Raw genomic sequence first — 14,938 nt, forward strand, 5'->3', positions numbered from 1 at the left:
AAAATACCCGACTCTGGGCAGGGGTACCAAAGAGTGAGTGTAGACTCTCTCTCACCACTCACTGCCTGGCAGCTACTTTTCTGGGTGCACAGGCAGGTCCACTGCACATGGTAACAGCCTGCCGACTCTGGAAACACAGTTCAGGATCCCAGTCCTAGTGCACTGGTCAGACTTTCAAATAAGCGAATAACGTTGTGGGCAGCCTGCTTTGTTCGCTTTGCTGGCTTTACAGGGTACTTCCTGTTGGCCTGAAATACAAGACAGTTTTTCTGTGGCCTTTCTCTGTTGTGGAGGATTTGTTGTTTTTAAATTACGATTCAGGACTGAACTGTATCATAGAATGTCCTTCTTTCAGAATGCTTTGTGCCAAAACAAGAAACCTCAGAATTACATGTTAATAACAACAAACAAAACAAAAAAGACCAACAGGCAGAAGGCAAGAAACAAAACTATTCTTTGTAGATGGTGTCATTTTACCAAAAGTTGTTAACAGAACTAAACCAAGAAACTATTGAAAATTAACAACATTCAGTGAGGTGACTAGTTATACAAATACATAATTAAAAATAACTTTCCCATGTAAAAGCAATAATCAACTATAAAAATATAATGGAAAAAACTACAATAACAAAATTGTGTAAAACAAGTGAAGAAAATTAGAAAAATTTTCACAGGAATATAATACTCTAATAAACAGAAAGGCATGTTTCTGGATGGGAAACATACACTGTAATTTTTCCCAAATAGCTTATAGGATTTCTTTATTCCAATCAAAACACCAATGTATAACTTTTGGAAACCTAAAGCAAGCAAAACTGAAGAATCCCTAAATCACACCACACGATCAGTCCCGTAAAGGCACCGCTGGCCTTGCTTCTAGGCAGAGGACAGGAAGGTATGGATATCAAGAGGCTGAAGACAATTAATACCCACTACAATGAAGACACCTGGAAACCTGTCTCTTGAGAGGCAATGTGCGCTAACCACTGGAGACGTAATTTCTAATCATACAACACTTTGCCTTGTGAGGTAGTGACCACCCCATTGCCAAAGGTCTGATGATGGCATAGAGGGGACCTAAGCATATGGTATGGTTATTGATGAGACATAGATCCAAGCCAACTTTTTCCTGCCTCCAGATTGACCCTTCCTCTCTGGGTCTTGGGGTTTCCTTCCTAGCACATGATATCTGGGCTCAACAGAGGGACAAGATTCTGAAGAGCTTTTCTAGTGGTGGGGCTGCATGGCCCTGCCTGCGTAATCCAAACTTCTTTTAGCAAGGGAGAGGCATGAGACGGCTGCTGGAGAGATCAACAGCTGAACAAAATACAATAAGAACAGTAGACACCTGAATTATGTTGTGAAAAGGAATCTGTAAAAGTCAGTTTTATCACAAATTGCAAATATTATTGAAATTGATTGCAAATTTAGATCACATACAAATGAGAGTCTGACATTCAACTGTTTTCCTATATTCCAAAGTAAACAATTCCTTTCAACACTCAAGACTTAAACAGGTATTCTTAGAGGGTTATATGAATTGCTATCAGAAGCTGTTGGCTAACAAGCCAGTAGTTTGGTTCTTTCACCAGAACACAGTTCCAGATAAGCATCTTTGCACTATTTCTCAAGTATGAATCCCCATGTGGGGGGAAAATGGATATACTTTCAATAGACACAAGTCACTCTTTGCCTTGCAAGTAAGCAGACTCCAGATTCATCTTCAAAGTGTTGGGAAAGGGGATCTGTGACCTGTACATTATCATATAACTTCAAAAAGGAAAGCTCCTTAGTCCAAAAAGCCTAGATGCTGAGGTATAGCCCTTGAAATGTTTTCTTCCCTGTGAATTTTCTAGCCATTTGAGGTTTTAGCTAAGATGGGCATTTATCCAATTTTGGCAATAATGAGGTTTTTACACATTTGTATCTTTTTAGGCAGCTTGGGAATTCAGAACTACTTATGAAAGCTCTCAGGTTGAGGCAGCACCATCAGACCCAGAAAGGGTTCCCAGTATTACTTCTGCTTTCGGGTCTTATAGGCTGAGTGGGTTTTCTCATGCCGGGTACAGTTTGACAGCCGACCAAATCTTCTCCCACATTTTTTGCAACCATATGGTCTCTCAGCCTCATGACTCTGCAGATGAAGCACAAACTCCTCATTCTTTGGGAAGGTTTTCCCACATTCTGGACACTTAAATATCTTCTCCCTTATATGGATTCCTTCATGACGACTCCGATGAGAATTCTGACGAAAGTTTTTTCCACACTGAGAACAGGAATAAGGTTTCTCTCCTGTATGAATTCGCTCATGTTTATTGAGGTTTGTTTTATGATTGAAGCTTTTCCCACAGTGATTACAGTCATAGGGTTTTTCTCCAGTGTGGGTCCTCTGGTGGGAAATGAGGTAAGAACTTTCATTAAACTGTTTCCCACACAGTGGACAAGTGTACCATCTCCTTGTCCTCCGATTTCGAGTAAGGGCAATAATACTGATGTCTACATATTTTGAGAGTTCCTCTAGAGGAGTATCATTCTCAATGGTAACTAACAGATTTCTCACTTTCCTTTTTTGTGGAATGGATGTATTTAGTTGTTCCTTTTCCTGGTTATCGGGAGGCTGCTGAGAGACCAAGGAAGAATCCATTTCATCATCATCTGAAGACTTTTCTCTATAATCTTCATTTTCTACAGGTTCCCTCTCAGGATCTTCACCTTCAGGATTACTGCCATTGACTGTTGAAACAAAGAGAGAATTTAACAACTTCTGAGAGATGTGACAACACCAGGCAGGAAAAAACAAGTCAGGTTTCTTATGCCACAGCCACCTTGAAAGTCAATCTGAGGAGTGATGGATACTGCCATCGCACTCCTTTTCCATACTTATTGAGGGTGGGATACATAACTGATAAATCTTTCCATCTACCACAATGCAAGCACACTTTAAAGAAATAAAATGAGTGGGATTTCACTGAAAGACTTCAAATGTTTGTTCTCTTCATAGGTGTTAATTACTCAACAAGTTCATATTCACCTTATACTCTGTAGAGCACTCAGCTAAGGACTAGGGATGAAGACTATACATCTACACAGGGAACCACTCATCATCTTGAAGGAGTCTGGTAACTGAATAGTAAGATGAACCGCTTATAGGTTTTCACTATATTAAATATTATCACACTATTATAGCACTAAATAATATCATAATGTCTTACAATGAGAAAATTGAAACAATTCCAATAACCAAAATTAAAGAGGGCACAGCATATTCATACAAAAGTTTATTATTGGCCAGGCGTGGTGGCTCACACCTGTAATCCCAGCACTTTGGGAGGTCAAGGCGAGCAGATCACTCAAGGCTGGGAGTTCAAGACCAGCCTGACCATCATGGAGAAACCCTGTCTCTACTAAAAATACAAAATAAGCTGGGCATGGTGGCACATGCCTGTAATCTCAGCTACTAGGGAGGCTGAGGCAGGAGAATCGCTTGAAACCGGGAGGCAGAGGTTGCAGTGAGCCGAGATCACGCCACTGCACTCCAGCCTGGGCAAGAAGAGCGAAACTGTCTCAAAACAGAAAAAAGTTTATTATTTGGCAATTAAAGAGATTACTACAACTAATGAAGCTTTGGGATTAGAAGTCAGTAGTGTTTCTCTTTGTGTAGGAAAGGAAGTAGTGAGTGGGTACAGGGCACAAAAGGGATTTTTGGGATGCTAAGAAAAGTCCATTTTGGGTGGTGCTTAGTGTGTACATTTTGTGAAAACTTGAGCTATATATTTACAATTGGTAGGCTTTTTCTATATTTCTATTATACTTCAGAAAAAAGTCAGTGTAAGCAGATTATAAAGACTGGGTAACAAAGTGAAAAACAAGCATGCTGTGGATATACTTGTGTGACAAGGGACCCCTCAACTCAGGCCTACTGAGAGTCAAGGGTTCAAATCAACCACCAAGACATGGGGCTGATCCTGAAGCTGGAGTTGGAATCTCTGCTGGATTCAGCAGTTTCACACCAATAGATTTTTTTTTTAATTTCACTTTTTTTTTTTTGGCAGAGATAGGGTCTTGCTATGTTGCCCAGGCTGGTTTTGCACTCTTCCCAAAGTGCTAGGGATTACAGGTGTAAGCCCCCACACCCAGCCTTAATTATTATTATTATTTTTTTTTTGACATGGAGTCTCGCTTTGTCACCCAGGTTGGAGTGCAATGGCACCATCTCAGTTCACTGCAAGCTCCGCCTCCTGGGTTCACTCCATTCTCCTACCTGAACCTCCCCAGTAGCTGGGACTACAGACGTCCACCACCGCGCCCGGCTAATTTTTTGTATTTATAGTAGAGAGAGGGTTTCATGGTGTTAGCCAGGATGGTCTCGATGATCTCCTAACCTCGTGATCCACCTGCCTCGGCCTCCCAAAGTGCTGGGATTACAGGCATGAGCCACTGCGCCCGGCCTAATTATTCTTTTTAATCACTCCCTTAGGATAATGAAATGTCAATTTTTACCATAGCTCTTGACATGAACTACCATTCTGCTTTCAAAAGCAGCTCCACTAATTTCATGTGAATATTAACTTTACCTAATCTTGTTAGCATTAAATTTTAAAATATTTAATAGGTATAAAATGGTTTCTCATTGTAGTTTTACTTTGGATTTTCATTATGCAAAATAATCTACTGGATTAAGGCTTTTATAAATGTATATCTTTGTCAATGATTTCTTGTCTAAATAATTTTTAACTGAACTCTTCCTCTTTAACTACACTTGGACTGCTTCCAACCTTGTGTTTTTACAAACAATACCACAGTGAATAATCTTGTTTGTACATCATTTCGAATGTGTTCTCTTGCTATATGTGTAGGTCAGATTCCCAGAATTGAACTGCTGGAACAAAGGATAAGATGGGTAGTTACAGATGCATTTACCCTTATACAGGGACTGTACCATTTTATATGCCTACCAGCAATATACCTGTTTCTCAACAACCTCACCATCGATGTGTTTTTATTTCTATAAATATGAAATACACAAAATGTTAATTCACTAGAGGCTTAATTTGCACTTCTTTTTGCTCCTGTCACGCAGGCTGGAGAGCAGTGGTGCGATCTCGGCTCACTGCAACCTCCACCTCCTGGGTTCAAGTGATTCTCCTTCCTCAGCCTCCCGAGTAGCTGGGATTATAGGCATGCCCCACCACATCCAGCTAATTTTTGTATTTTTAGTAGAGATGGGGTTTTGCCATGTTGTCCAGGCTGGTCTCAAAACTCCTGACCTCAGGTGATCCACCTGCCTCGGCCTCCCAAAGTGCTGGGATTACAGGCGTGAGCCACCATGCCCCAGCCTTTTGTACAATTTGAATCTGTCAATCTTTTCTTTCAAGGCTTCTGGGCTTTTGAGTCTTAATTACAAAAACCTTCCTATCCCACGGTTATAAAGGAATCACTCATATTTTCTAAACGTGCTTTTTATATTTGTTTTAAACATTTAAAATCTTTGATCCATGTAGACTTTTTCTTGGTATGTAAAGTAAGGTACTAATTTATCAAGTGGCTGTCAGTCGTCCTAACACCTTTAATCAAAGTCCCCCTTTATGGTTAGGCTTTGTGTCCTCACCCAAATCTCATCTTAAATTGTAATCCCACATGTCAAGGAGACATCAGGTGAAGGTAACTGAGTCATGGGCGGGGGGGCCTTCCCCCATGCTATTCTCATGATAGTGAGTTCTCATGAGATCTGATGGTTTTATAAGTGGCTCTTCCCCCTTTACTTTACTTCTCCCTCCTGCTGCCTTGTGAAGAAGATGCCTTGCTTCCCCTTGCCTTTGCCATGATTTTAAGTTTCTGGAGGCCTCCCCAGCCATGCTGAACTGTGAGTCAATTAAACCTGTTTCCTTTATAAATTACCAAGTCTCGGACAATTCTTTATAGCAGTGTGAAAATGGACTAATATACCAACTTTATCACACACTAAACTCCCATGTGTATTTGAGGCTATTTCGGGACTTTCTGAGATCACAGTCTTGTTCCAAGGGAAAAATGCTATTGGTATTGTTGAAAAAAAACACGACATCAAATTAATAAATCAACAAGAGGAGAAATGATCTTTTTATGATATTGTCTCCCTAGCCAAAAACATACTATTTTTTTTTTTTTGCTTTTGTTGAAATCTACTCTTGTCCTTTAGCCTTGTTTTAAAGTTTCCTCATAAATTTGCACATTTCTTGAGTTTATTCCTAAGTATTTAAACTTTCATGTTTCTATTCTAATGGGGCCTTCCACTGTATCTTCTAAATGACCCCGTTTATATATGTGAAAGCCAATGATTTCTGTTTATTAACTTTATTTCCCACTACCTTAGTGAATGGTCTCATTTTTTCCCATGAGTAGTTAAGACAAATAAATGTTCTTATTTTTAAGTTTTCTGATTACTCTGTTCTACCTATAAGGAAGTATCTGTTAACTACTATTTTGTTAAATGTTCTTATAAAGGAGAGGCTTCAATTTTGTCAAGTATCTTTTCAGTAACTATACAAGTAAACAAACGATTTTTCTCCTTTATATATAAGAAATATTAATAGATTTGTATTATTTCTATTTTTTTTTGAGATGGAGTCTTGCTCTAGCCCCCAGGCTGGAGTACAATGATGTGATCTCAGCTCATTGCAACCTCTGCCTCCCGGGTTCAAGTGATTCTCCTACCTCAGCCTCCAGAGTAACTGGGATTACAAGCACACGCCACCACACCCAGCTAACTTTTGTATATATTTTTTTTAGTAGAGAGGGGGTTTTGCTATGTTGGACAGGCTGGTCTCAAACTCCTGACCTCAGGTATCACCCGCCTTTGCCTCCCAAAGTGCTGGGATTACAGGCGTGAACCACTGTGCCCAGCATGGGGACTGGATTTCAACACGAGATTTGGAGGGGACAAATATCCAAACTATATCAGCAACCTTGCGTCAGAGGGGTAAAGACAAATTAAAATTGCATATTTTTTCTAGAAAACATTATACAGACCTTCATATTCATAGGTTCTGCATCTGAGGATTCAACCAACCAAGGATTGAAAATATTTGAGAGAAAAAAAAAGGATGGTTTTGTCTGTACATATTCAGTTTTTTTGTCATTCCCTAAACAATTTAGTATAACAACTATTTATGTAGCATTTACTTTGTATTAGGTATTATAATTAATCTAGAAATAAAATATATGGTAGGATATGTGTGGAGTATATGTAAATGCTACACCATTTTATATAATGAATTTGAGCATCCGTGGATTTTGGTATCTGAGTGGGGGTCCTGGAACCAATCCCCCATGAATACCAAGGACAAGTGTATATCAGAATTTATGGTATAACCTAAAGTGATGCTCATAAGAGAGCTCATGGCTGTAAAAACATGTATTAATTTAGAAAAATGAGAATAATAAAGCCTCTGATTCAAAGTTAGAAAAACAATAGGATAAGTTTAAAAGAATGAAGGTATTAATAAATACCAATTAGAAAGTAATGAGTTAAAAATAGAAAAAAACTAGTAAGATTTAAGCAAAAATAAACCAATTTCCATAGAGAAAATTGAAATTATCAAAAAAGACTAGCCACCTACCCAAGAAAAGCATCAGCCTCAGACAGTTCCACAGAAAATTCTTCTCAACTTTTAAAAATTAAATAATTCAAACGCTAGGAAAATTTCCAGAGTATAGAAAAAGAAGGTTGGGAGGCCAAGGCGGGCAGATCACAAGGTCAGGAGATTGAGACCATCCTGGCTAACATGGTGAAACCCCGTCTCTACTAAAAATACAAAAAATTAGCCGGACAAGGTGGCAGGCACCTGTAGTCCCAGCTACTCGGGAGGCTGAGGCAGGAGAATGGCATGAACCGCAGGGGGCGGAGCCTGCAGGAAGCCAAGATCGCACCACTGCACTCCAGCCTAGGCGACAGCGAGACTCCGTCTCAAAAAAAAAAAAAGAAGGAAACTTCCAAATTCAAACAAGAGCGAAACTCTGTCTCAAAAATAAATAAATAAATAAATAAAGACAGAGAAATCTGAGCCCCAGTGATGGAGGTGGGGCCTAGTCGGAGGTGTCTGCATCATGTGGGTAGATCCCTCATGAATGGCTTGATGCCACCTCAAGATAATAAGTGATTTCTCACAATGTGGCTGTTTAAAAGAGCCTGGCACCTTCCTACTCTCTTTCTTCCTCTCTTGCCATGTGAAGTCTGCTCTCCTTCAACCGTGAGTAGTTTCTTGAAGCCCTCACCAGAAGCAGACGCTGACGCCATGCTTCTTGTACAGCCTACAGAAAACTGTGAGCCAAATAAACCTCTTTTCTTTATAAATTACCCAGCCTCAGGTATTCTTTTATAGCAGCACAAAATATACTAAGACAGTTGCTTAAGAGTTTTAAATTTTCCAGGTGGAAGGAACTTTAATTTACTGATCTTTATTATTAATTTCTAGTTGTACTGCATTCTGACAGATCCTACTTTATTTCTACTCCTTGGAATCTGAGTCTTTCTTTGTTGCCTAGTATTTAGTCAATTTTCTTCAATCTTGAAAAGGTGTATTCTCCTATCACAGCACACAGTAGCTATAAGAGTTATCTTACTGAAAATCTGTTTAAGTGTTCTACGTTTTTCCTTATTTTTACGTGGTTCACTTGGCCAACACACACATTCTCTGTTTCCCTAGGTTATCAAGGACTGTTCTTTGATTCCTGCCACCACAATGTTCAATCCGTTATAGTTTTTCCTTTGCAAAAATTGGTTAAATGTTACTGTTTCAATTATCATCACCTATAAACTGATGGCTCCCCAATCCCTATATCCTCACATCTGAACTCCAATCCCCAATTTCCAAATATCTGGAGGATAATCTCATTTTATTTCCCATCATGGATTCAGTCTCATCCAAAATCAATTCCACCTTCTTCACTACTCTGCCCCAGGTCCAAATCTTGCCTCAGTCTTGTGATAGCTCATTATACCTATAAAAATTTCACACTGCTTATCGTTTGATGAATGACTTGTCTTATAAACCAAATTGGAAGGTTACAAAAGGCAGGAATACAGCATCTTCGTAACCTGATGAATACAATTCCAGAACCCAATCCTGCCTGAGGAAAAAACTTGTACATTTATGAAATGCTGGTAAATGACTAAGCTTAAGCCACCAGCTTCAGGGTACGGGTGGAGGAAGCGGGGAACAGAGAGTGAGGATTGGGTCTTAGGGGCCCCAAAGTGCATAGTCGAAGTGATCTTGGAGGCAATATATCCACTAACCAGTCACCCAAAATAAATGCCAGCTCTGCCCAAGACTCAGGAAAAACTCAGTGTTAATAAATCTGATCTTTTTATACTTTTCTCTAAAATAAAGAAGATATCACATAGAGCAACCTGTGGGAAATTAACTACACTCATTACATACCAATACTTCTGACGATACGGTATAATTACAGCTAAGAGTTTGACAGTCATAATGGATTTCTGTCACCCCAGGCAACTTCTAAAACCTATTCTCTGTACAACTTCACCCTCAGAAACAAAAAGCCCTGAAGGCAAAGTAGAAAGTGTCCAGCACTCAGTAAAGACATTTGTGTGGGCCTCTGCCTCTAGGGTTGCAACATTTCTAGAGAAAAGGTAAAGCATCTCTAAGCAAATTATAGAGAGGCTGCTGCTTGATCAGTTCATACACAGCACTGGGGGACACTTGTCAACTATTACTGGGAAATGAGGACAAATAAAGAATGCCCCATTCACCAACCATATACTGAATTCACTGACAAAATTATGAGAAATGCATCTAGGAGACAGTACAGCCCTGGGCCATTACTGCAAATTCTGATGTCAGATTCCCTGAGTCCGAATCCCTGTTCCACTGCTTACAACTGTGTGAACTTTAGCAAATTTTGTAACCCCTCTCTGCCTCAGTTCTGTCACCTGTAAGGTGGCAGTAATTTCTATACCACTCAGTATTACTCTGAGAAGTACATGAGACAATAAACACATGAAAAGCATTTGGACTAGTGCCTAGCATGTAACAGCATATAAGTGCTCATTAAGTGTTAAACATTACTTTCACCAATAGTGGAATATATTTTCACTTAGGCTAGTAGTCTTCACATCTATTGAACATCAAAAAGGGGAGGGGGATTACAAGAGTTAGTCATGTGTTCAATGAAAACATTCAAATATACCTGTTGAGAACAGAGTTCAGAAAATGGGTTCAGAACAGTTTCTATATCCACAGTTTCTATGTCTGCAGGTTTTCCCTACCTCTCCCCTCACTGCCCCCAAGATACAGGGAAAAATGGCCACCCACCCACAGCTGGAGTTCTGTGGCAAGGCTCTGCTACATTGAATAAAACAAAAATAAAATAAAATGTGTGTGCGCACATAGGCTTACCAGGTGTGAATCGTCCCCCAAAGCTAAAGAGATGAAGGACGTGCTTTTCCCAAAGCAAACAACCTGAACACACAAAGGCTGTGATTTCTTACCCAGTAACATCATTTCCCCGACACTGCTGTCATCTTCCTTCTCTGAGGTGAGTTGTTGAGTAGGATCCAAGCTCACACATTCTTCCTGGCAGTGAAATACATTCAAATCCTCAAAGACCACCAGCTCCTGAAAGAGCAAGAGGCCCCTTTCATCTTAGTAACTGAGGTTCACTGACAGCCCTACTGGTAAGAAAAGCTGACACACAAAGATCAAGGGAAAGGATGGCAAGAGGGACCTATAAATCCCACAGAGATGCAGCAAAGACAGGATAGCCAGGCTGAGAAGGGCTCAAGGAAAAAGCAGAAGAAAAACACCCAAGAAGGCCAACTCCTAAGAATGTGTTTTTACACACAGGTTGGCCAAGCACGGAAGGTGATGGATTCAGGCAGTAAATGGGAAAACCAAACCCACCTCAGGGTTAGCTTTCAAATACAGAGACACTGTCTCTTGTTCCCTTTGGACTCCTTTGGGCAGAAGCTTCACCAAGGGACGAGGATGCACTGGGGAAAGAGGAAGGTTTAGTTAGTGAAAAACTCAGTGACTCTAACACAGAGACTCCCCATACCGTGAGGCCAGGCTGTCCTCATTCCTTTGACAGGTAATTCATGGCCTTTTCTGCTCCTGTGAGCCCTTATAGAGTTCAAGCCATAAACTCTAGGGTCTTGAACCTATGGCATCTCCCTGTTACGAAAAGAATGACTTCTCTAAGCACCTTTCAGAATTTCCCATAGAGTATTACTAAAGGAGAGCTTAGGGCAACGTAAAGTGTGAAGATGCCCAGAAAAAGCACAAAATTTCTAAAATTCCACATCAACCTAACTCAATAATTCATCTGATTTATCCTTAAAAGATATTTCCCTCAGAATGTTTGGGTAAAACTGACACTACAGAAAGATGCACACTGTTTATTCTGTGGCCTTACTCACACCCAGCACTTGAGAAGAACTTCCTCTTTCCAACACTAGAATTGACTCCTTTTCCAATATACACCATCCTAACTTGAATTTATAACTAACACAGAAACCTATCTTAGACTCCAGTACCTCCTCCTCTTCTTCTAGTGAAACAAGCATGTGCTTCTCACCTCTGTTCTGAAGGCTTGAGCTCACATCTTTCATAATAACCAAGGTCTCCTTGACTTTCTGACTGGGCTGGACCAGGCTTGGCTTGGGCAAGAAGGTGAGGAAGTGCTCCAGCACTAGCTGGTGGATGGTCTTGGGCCCATTAGTGGCATCTCGAAGTAGGTCTTGGCCCAGCTTGGAGTCTGGCGGAACTCTCAGTATAAAGGACTGCTTTGGCTTTGGGGGCATAGGAACCACTTTTGCAGCCATCATGCCTTGCAACCACACACCACACTCGTTTCGCGGGGCCTCCAGAGCCACCTCTTACTAGAGGAAATCTGCCAGAGAGCCAAGCTGTAGACAGAGAAACCAGGGATTACCCAAAAGACCAGGCACGGCATTACTGCACTCCAATATGTGGCATGGGTGGTGAGGCTACATGAGATCTAAAGAAAACGACAGCTGGGGTAGGGAAATCATAACTGAAACGCAGTATTTGAACAAGATATGCTTAGGAAGATGTGAAAGGAAGATCCTGAGAATGAAAAACAGACTGTGTAAACCTCAAGTCCAAAGGGAAGGGAGTAAGGGTGGAGCGGAGAAGGCCAAGGTCCACCCTCCTGAGAAATACAAAGTGTGGCCAGGCACCAGTGGCTCACATCTGTAATCCCAGCACTTTGGAAGGCCCTGGCGGGTGGATCGCTTAAGTCCAGGAGTTCAAGACCAGCCTGGGCAACACAGCAAGACACCGACTCCATTAAAAAAAAAAAAAATTAGCTGGGCGTGGCGACACAAGCCTGTGGTCCCAGCTACTGGGGAGCTGGGAGGATTGCTTGTGCCCAGGAGGTCGAGGCTGCAGTGAACTGTGATCGCGCCACTGCACTGCAGTCTGAGCGACAAAGCAAGACCCTGACTCTAAAAAAAGAAAGGAAAAGAGAAAGGAAAGAAGGAGGAAGGGAATCAGGGAAGAAAAAGAAAATAAAAGGAAAAAGAAAGAAAAGACAGAAAGAAAGACGGTGTGTAAAACCCACCAGGAAGAGGTTAAATCAGGCTTGGAGAAAGAGCAATGGGCTAGAAGACAGGAAATCTGGGGTCAATACCGAGGACATCTGCCTAAAAGCAGGTTGGTCACTGAATCTGGCCATACTGTACCCCTCGAACCGAAGCTCCCTCCGGTGCCCTTTGGGCGGGGAGGCGGTTGGTGACTCTCCCGGGGAGCAGACGCAAGGCCGAGGAGGTGTCCACACACCGCCTGCCGACTCCTCTCCGCCGTCAAAGCTCTGCTGAGAGCGGCAGGCGACATCCCACTAAGGACCGCCGGGCCAGGCTCACTCTGGGGCCTCTTCCGCTGGTCAAGGAACACCTTTACCGTAAAGCTCAGCGTGCGCCCCTGCCTGAGGCGCTCACCAGGCTCCCTACCCGGCCTTGCTCCCTCAGCAACGGACACGCTCCGCTCCCCAGAGGCGGCCTCAGCCTGGTTCCCGCCCTCACGGAGCCCCTCACCTCTCAGGGCCTCTGCAGCCCCTGAGCGTTTGCTGGGGACGGCTCAGAGACTCAGGCTCCGGGAGAGATAGGAAAACTAGGCGCGAGCGGCCGAGCCCTCCCCTCGCCCTTCCGAGTGCCCTCACAGGTCGCCGGCGACTATTCGTTCGCGCCGCTGCCAGTTGAGAACGGCAGGGACGCGGTGCCTTCTGGGAGGTCGGGCGCTCTGCGGCTGTGACGTCACAACCGGTGCCTTGTTTCCGGTGCAGAAGCCTGGTCTCCCCGTTCGGAGCCGGCAGTCTGCGCTTGAGACGTTAAGGCTTGAGACAGGCCAGAGGAGCTCTCAGGGCCGGAGGGAGGCCAGGACGGCTGTAGCCTCTCTGTGGTTCTGCCTGGAAGACGGAAGGCAAGAGGCTGGCTCTAGCCATCCATGACGGGCTGGCACCTCTCCAGCTGCGGCCAGTCTAACCCCAGGGCCTGCTGGGAAATGTAGTTCGAATGCAAACAACCAATGGACGACCGTCAGGCGCGGCGGTTGGGGCGGGGCAGGCCCCCCCACCCCCCACCCCCCCACCCCCCACCCCCCCACCCCCACCCCCCACCCCCCCACCCCCCACCCCCCCACCCCCCCAGCGCCCGCGCTCCCCCCACCCCCCACCCCCACCCCACCACCCCCCACACCCCAACCCCCCACCCCCAAACCCCACCCTCACCCCAACCCCCACCCCGCCACCCCCCCCCACCCCGAGGCTTAAAGGAAGCAAGCTATCTCTCCAACCGGAAGATCAAGACGCCTCTGCGGTTTCCGCCTTTTACTGCGGTTCTCCAGTAAAAGGACTGCGGAGGCGGACGGGGTGTGGCCGTCATGGGACTCCGCCCCCGCTCTGGTGACTCCCATAGGTTACAGATGGGGCACCTACATTGCCCACTCCAGCTTGCTAACTACTGCTGTCCGCACCGGCAGTCTTGTTTTTAACGACATCTTAATTGCCCTTCTCCTACAGTCTCGGTTTCCTTTCTCAATTTCAGCTTCCTACGGAGGCCGAACAGAGTTTTGTGTTTGTGCGTTGTATCCATACTCGGTTCGTTCCCCAGTGACGCACTGATCAGGGTTGGGACAACTTGTGGGCAGGGATGGCCTTATTTCTCGATGTAATACCAGCCTCCAGAAAGTTGACAAAAGTAAAAATATAAATGAATGCTTCTTCTTAAAGTTAATTAAACCTGACTAATGGCTGACGATGGCTTAAAATATGTTACAAAGAAACGAGTATGAAAACTGTGTGGCACCAAGACATTCTAGAAAAATAAGGAATATCTGCCTTTTCAGATCAAAATTTACTAAAAAGCCTCCGTTAATCAAAGCATTATGGTTTGAATTATGAGGCAAAACAGATAACTGAGATGCCTTGAAGTAAAATATAAACCTGTGTGATAGTATTTTTTAAGAACTTTTTCTTGACTCTGTTAACAAACAAGAAATAGACTGGAAGATAATTGTAAAGATTAGCTACACAAAAGATTATACATTCCTAAGACGAAATGAACCCCTGCCAACTGACAAAAAGCAAAGGCAATGAGGAGCTCTTCCCGAGAGGAGGAAAACTAATTGGTCATTAACATTTAAAAAGATGCTTAACCACACTACTAGTCAAGATTATCACTTTTAAAGGGAACCACATTTTTCACCTATCAAACAATGAAGGTGGAGAAATAGGCACTCCTTTCGCTGGTAGTGTGGTGTGTGAAGTCATCTTGTAATATATATTAAAATTAAAAGTACACGTATGTAACCTTTGACCTTCACAATCTCATCTGTGAATCTGATGTCTACAAATTTCTTGTAGAATTCTTTGTAGTGACAAAAACTAGAAATGACATGCATGTTCACACGTAAGGAAAGGA

The 14,938-nt window shown here is 42.9% G+C and overlaps 1 protein-coding gene across 14 annotated transcripts; it reads right to left on the bottom strand.

Moving 5' to 3' along the window:
• Positions 1-436: 436 nt before the first annotated feature.
• ZNF200 (zinc finger protein 200) lies at positions 437-14,126 on the bottom strand. Of its 14 annotated transcripts, none has more exons than XM_055100748.2 (6): positions 13,812-14,126; positions 13,180-13,425; positions 11,575-11,905; positions 10,902-10,990; positions 10,490-10,616; positions 437-2,733 (listed from the first exon to the last, which is right to left on the bottom strand). In XM_055100748.2, exons 3-6 carry the CDS (start codon positions 11,822-11,824, stop codon positions 2,015-2,017), a joined length of 1,185 nt encoding a protein of 394 aa, XP_054956723.1. In that variant the 5' UTR covers positions 11,825-11,905; positions 13,180-13,425; positions 13,812-14,126; the 3' UTR covers positions 437-2,014. The 14 variants fall into 14 exon arrangements, with proteins under 14 accessions (XP_054956723.1, XP_054956722.1, XP_054956716.1 ...); XM_055100747.2 differs by having other exon boundaries at positions 12,704-13,425; XM_055100741.2 differs by having other exon boundaries at positions 12,583-13,425; positions 13,812-14,123.
• Between the last annotated feature and the right edge of the window lie 812 nt (positions 14,127-14,938).

The sequence above is a fragment of the Pan paniscus genome, chromosome 18, assembly GCF_029289425.2.
Source record: "Pan paniscus chromosome 18, NHGRI_mPanPan1-v2.0_pri, whole genome shotgun sequence".
Lineage (NCBI taxonomy): Eukaryota > Metazoa > Chordata > Mammalia > Primates > Hominidae > Pan > Pan paniscus.